The sequence below is a fragment of the Hordeum vulgare genome, chromosome 7H (genome assembly GCF_904849725.1).
Source record: "Hordeum vulgare subsp. vulgare chromosome 7H, MorexV3_pseudomolecules_assembly, whole genome shotgun sequence".
Classification (NCBI taxonomy): Eukaryota; Viridiplantae; Streptophyta; class Magnoliopsida; order Poales; family Poaceae; genus Hordeum; species Hordeum vulgare.
In genome coordinates, this window is record NC_058524.1 from 591,245,576 (window position 1) to 591,250,783 (window position 5,208).

Here is a 5,208-nt window from a genome sequence, read left to right on the forward strand (position 1 = left end):
GGTTGGTGAGAGGGACATTTCAGCCCCGGGTCTGAAAAAGCATATTCCACGAATATGCTTTTTTACGGGTTAGTTATGCAGGGTCTGCATCCGCGGCCGTGCGCGCCGGTCCGTAAAGACGTTTTTCCGCGAACTGCAAACACGTTTTGTATACCGGATGGATGCGGAGTCTGCTAGAGTTGCTCTTAGTAGCTTGCTCAATTATATATTCAGGTAAAAAAAGCCGCCACTATTTATAAATAGTGCAATCATGAACAATGTGATGTTCTGTTAACTTTTGGTTCCCAGGATTATACTTGCAAACCAAAAATTGTTCGGAGGATTATACAGTGCAATCATCAAGATTTTCTTCGATGTTTGAAATTCGAAATGTTTTATCGACAAAACCGTTAATTCAATCGATGATTCGCTTTCATCATTGACTTTTTCACGACGAGTTCTTTGAAACTAGATCCCATGTCGGCATGTTCCGTTAACTACTTTTTTTTCATTTATACTTGCCATATTTTTTGACCCACTTGCCATATTATTAACCACTTACCTGCCTGAAAAATAACTTAATTGACACTTTTTAATGTTGTTTCGTGCAAAGTCTTGTAGCAGTTTTTATTATACCTGATATAAAAGCATGTCATAGGTTGTATTTGCCAATTTAAATATGTCAACTTGTCACATTTACATACAACTTTGCCAAAAACTATTTTTTATGCTTGTTAGTTTAACTATGTCGAGTTGTCATATTTACAAACGATGACCAAAAGAGAGTTTTTGTGATCACCGGTTTTAAATATGTTGAGTTGTCATATTTTTGCGCATAATCACCTAAAAATAGTTGTTTGTGCTTGCCGTTTTGATTATGTCGAGATGTCATATTTATACGCACATTCCAAAAATTTGGTGATTAAGTTATTTTTTAACAGACAAGTAAGTGCAACAAATGTGGTAAGTACGAGCAAAAAAAAATGTCGAAACATGTCGACATGAGATCTAGTTTAAAGATATCGTCAAAACAAAGTCATCGGCAAAAACGGATCATGGATTGCATTAACGGTTTAAGAGATAAAAGATTTCTGGGACATAATGACAACCCATACTGTGATAATATGGGCGCTTTCCTGTAGAAACAGTACCTGTGTATTATAGCGGCAGTATACTGAGCAGTAGCGAGTCAAAGCGCGGTTGCGCTCGTTCTTTGGTCGTGCGATACGGGCATGAATCGCTGCGCAAGCCGCCGCATGGTAAGGACGAGATGGGACGCGGTTAGTTAGATATTTCCTTTATTTTTTTTTACTTTCTGATATATGTTATAATTTAACTTTTTTTCTTTTTTTATAAATTTAAGGAATATATTGATGAAATGGGAAAATAAAATCAATAAAATTTAAAAGGATTTATAAATTTAGAAAAGTTTTCATGTATATAAAGATTTGCGCACATTTTGGAAGATGTGCATGTAATTTCAAAAATTATCCTCATGATTTTTAAAAAGTGTTCATGTATTTTTACAAAAACTCATACAATTTAAAAAGTGTTTAGATAATTGTAGAAAATGTCACACAATTAAAAAGCGTTTACGCATTCCAGAAATGTTTAAACAAATTTTCCAGCATTATAAAGAAATCAGACTTTACAAATAAACTGCCCAAGCATTGTGAAAACAATGTTCCTGAAATTTACCAAATGATAGTATAACTGTAAAAACTGTTTGTGTAATTGTGAAGTTGTTCAGGGACTTCTCCAAAAAACTGTGTGTGCATTTGTTTAAAAAAAATAAAATAATATAAGCGTGAGGACACTCAAAAATTTACTAAAACGAGTTCCTAGAAAATCTGCAGCAACCCTATAATACCGCAACAAAATCGAGTAGAAAACTGATGGCCAAAAAAAAAAAAAACTGAACCAGGAAAAATCGGGAAAAAGGAACCCTAATGGCCCAGTACATCAAGAGCGGCACGTGGGCGGATGGTGCTATATGATGTCTATAAGAGCTGCCCTTTATGTGAATCCAAAAGAATACCAGGAGGAAAGAAAATGAACCAAGATAACAATTTAGTTGGCTTGGTACACATATTTTTTTTATTCTTTGAAATTATAAGTGTCATATAAATCTTACTTGCAGAAGATGCGTAAAAATTCCCAAATCACACCAACCTATCTGAATGCTTGAATGCATTTTTTAACTTCTTTCATTACATTTTTATGAATTTATAAGTTTAAGTTACCACTTGTATGAAACTACTAAAAAAGGGTTATCACTTTTTGTCTAGTCAACATAAATCGTGGAGGTGAGAATGCATGGTTGGACATGCGGTAAGTTTGTATGAAAATTTAATTTACCAGTAGACACTCTATACAAAGCAAAGAAATATTAGATTGATCACCCCCACCTCCCTCCCCCCCCCCCCCCCCACCCCAAAAAATTAGATTGATCGATTGTGTACACTGAGATGTGCTATGTTTTTTCGTTCGGAACTTTGGAAGATAAGAAACTAATCTTCTATTTTTAAATAGTTGAAATCCACTATCTATTTTTCCTTTTCATGCAACCATGCCACATCATCAAGTCATACATTTAGTCAAAAGTATTTATTTTTTCTCATGTAATCATGCCACATCATCAAATCATGCATGTGATCATAAGTTACAATGTGTGCACTAATCTACACATTGTCTCAATAATTTTTGTTATGAGCAGAAGCGGTATATACTTTAGAGCAAATACATGTAGATCATGTTACACTTTTTTTACGCATCTTTTGTCAAATGCTTCTTATAAGTTATTGTTTTTAAAATACAAAACAAGAGTAATCCTAATATTTTTTTAGCAATAGTTTTTGTTTTACAACACGTATTTATACATCTGTTTATCATGTTTCCCGCAACAACGTGTGGAACACCATCTAGTTAAATTAAGTGAGCGAAAGCAAGCTCAGCTGCACGTATATATGCAGCTAAGAGCATCTACAGGCAGAACATGCAAATCCGGTCCCTCAAACGCTCGCGGACACGACTCGTCAACGACCGTCCGTGTCCGTTTTGAACCCCTATTTTTTCGTCCACGCAACCGCAACTCTCATATTTTTCATCAGATGTCCGGTCACTTACACGTAATTGATGGAGAAGAAAAGAGAAGGAGAAAAGAATGAATAAAGAAAATATATATGGTCCTGGGTGGGGTCACGTCGTACGTGGCGGACTGACCTTGCCCAGACGCGTCTGTGAGCCCTTATATTTAAGATGTATATGAGGAGTGTCGATCATTCCGGACGTTTGAGATGTGTATGAGGGATCCGGCTGGGCCGATTTTTTATGACCCGTCAATGATCGGGCGAGCTGCCGAGACGTTTGAGGCGGTTTTAAGGAGTCCGGTTGTAGATGCTCTAATCTCTCAGTAGCTGTTGGAGTGAGTACATATACATAATTAAGCTTGTGTCTTGCTCATGCCACTTTGTTTACATGCAGATGCAGATAAATAGTTGCATAGAAGGGAAAATGGACCTCATCCCTCTTTGTTCATTATACATGCATGATACATATAAAGCATCACATATAGATCGTCGTTGTCCTCCTCAACATAAATACGTTTTACATCCACGCGTCTAAACGCGGGAAACATGCATATAGAATGCTTAATTCGTCAAGTATACATGATACATAAAGCATCACGTACGTAGCTAATCTCGGGTTGATTATTATGGCCCTCGCAACTTATACACGAGGTTAATTTCGCAAAAAATTTACCGTCCACGCTCGCCTTAAAAACCGACGACGTCGATCGATTAACAACGGGTCTGCTGCGCGCCGGTGGCCGGAGCGGAGACACGGTTGGTTCTGTGGACCCCGGCCGCGGCCATGGACGAGGACGACGGCGCTGAAGCCGACGTTGACGACGATGAATAACAAGAGACGCCGCCCTGGAAGCCGGGGTCGTGCGTCATCATGGAGGCGTTGTACTCTTCCTCGACGATGGTGTCCAGCCTCGCTGGCGGCCGCGGCGGGGGCGCCCTGCCGGAGCCGGAGATAGGGTGCTGCCAGGGCGCGGCCTCGGAGAAGACGCCGTCCCTCTTGCGGGAGCGGGACGAGCTCCGGACGACCTGGAGCAGGAACGACGCTCTCTGCATACTGCTCGCCATCGTCGACCCTCCCTCCCTCCTCACTCCTCGGTCCCTCTCTGCACGCACGAAGTTCTCAGCCACAGTGAGCTCCTGCAAGCCACACGCACGGCTTGAGCCTGACTGAGCTATGGACGGAACAGAGCGTGCGTGGCTTGCCAATGGACGAGTGGGCTGGCGGTTTTATAGCCCGTGCGGCAGAATTTTGAATGCGTACTGCTCTGTCGAATCGGAGGGCGATCGTAGCTTGAAATGGAGGGAATGTCGCGCACGAGTTCGTGTGGCGGTGGTGGGGTGGACGGTCTCCCTCTCCGTGCCCCGGCGACCGGGGCATCCCTCCACTGTTTACGCCTGTATATGCATGCATACATGGTCCTCATCACGCTATTGCTGCCTGATGGTGGCACCGCGTACTGTGTTGTACATGTATGGTTACAAGTCTTTTTTTTGAAAGACCAGCTCATGGCTGGCATATATTGATCAAAAGGAGGTAGCAATGTGGGGAAAACAAAGTGTGAGCGTGATCCTAAGGATCAAGGATGAAAGAGAAAGAAAACAAAAAAGGGGGAAGATTACAGGGCGGCATTTCACGGTGGATCCCAGAAAGGGGGCTCCAAGAGTGTTGCTCCTGCCTGTCTCCAAAAGTCTATGGTTCTTTTTGTTGGGGAACGTCGCATGGGAAACAAAAAATTTCCTACGCGCACAAAGACCTATCATGGTGATGACCATCTACGAGAGGGGATGAGTGATCTACGTACCCTTGTAGATCGTACAGCAGAAGCGTTAGAGAACGCGGTTGATGTAGTGGAACGTCCTCACGTCCCTCGATCCGCCCCGCGAACAATCCCGCGATCAGTCCCACGATCTAGTACCGAACGGACGGCACCTCCGCGTTCAGCACACGTACAGCTCGACGATGATCTCGGCCTTCTTGATCCAGCAAGAGAGACGGAGAGGTAGAAGAGTTCTCCGGCAGCGTGACGGCGCTCCGGAGGTTGGTGATGATCTTGTCTCAGCAGGGCTCCGCCCGAGCTCCGCAGAAACACGATCTAGAGGAAAAACTATGGAGGTATGTGGTCGGGCAGCCGTGAGAAAG

At 42.2% G+C, this 5,208-nt stretch overlaps 1 protein-coding gene across 1 annotated transcript; it reads right to left on the reverse strand.

Annotated features, from left to right (window-relative positions):
- Positions 1–3,481: 3,481 nt before the first annotated feature.
- Positions 3,482–4,263, reverse strand: LOC123410570. The gene has a single exon (XM_045103514.1). The coding sequence runs from the start codon at positions 4,131–4,133 to the stop codon at positions 3,780–3,782; it is 354 nt and encodes a 117-aa protein (XP_044959449.1). The 5' UTR covers positions 4,134–4,263; the 3' UTR covers positions 3,482–3,779.
- Positions 4,264–5,208: the final 945 nt, after the last annotated feature.

Bases quoted from the DNA above. Each gene is read 5' to 3' on its own strand.
- LOC123410570 (XM_045103514.1), bottom strand. From the start codon at position 4,133: ATGGCGAGCAGTATGCAGAGAGCGTCGTTCCTGCTCCAGGTCGTCCGG.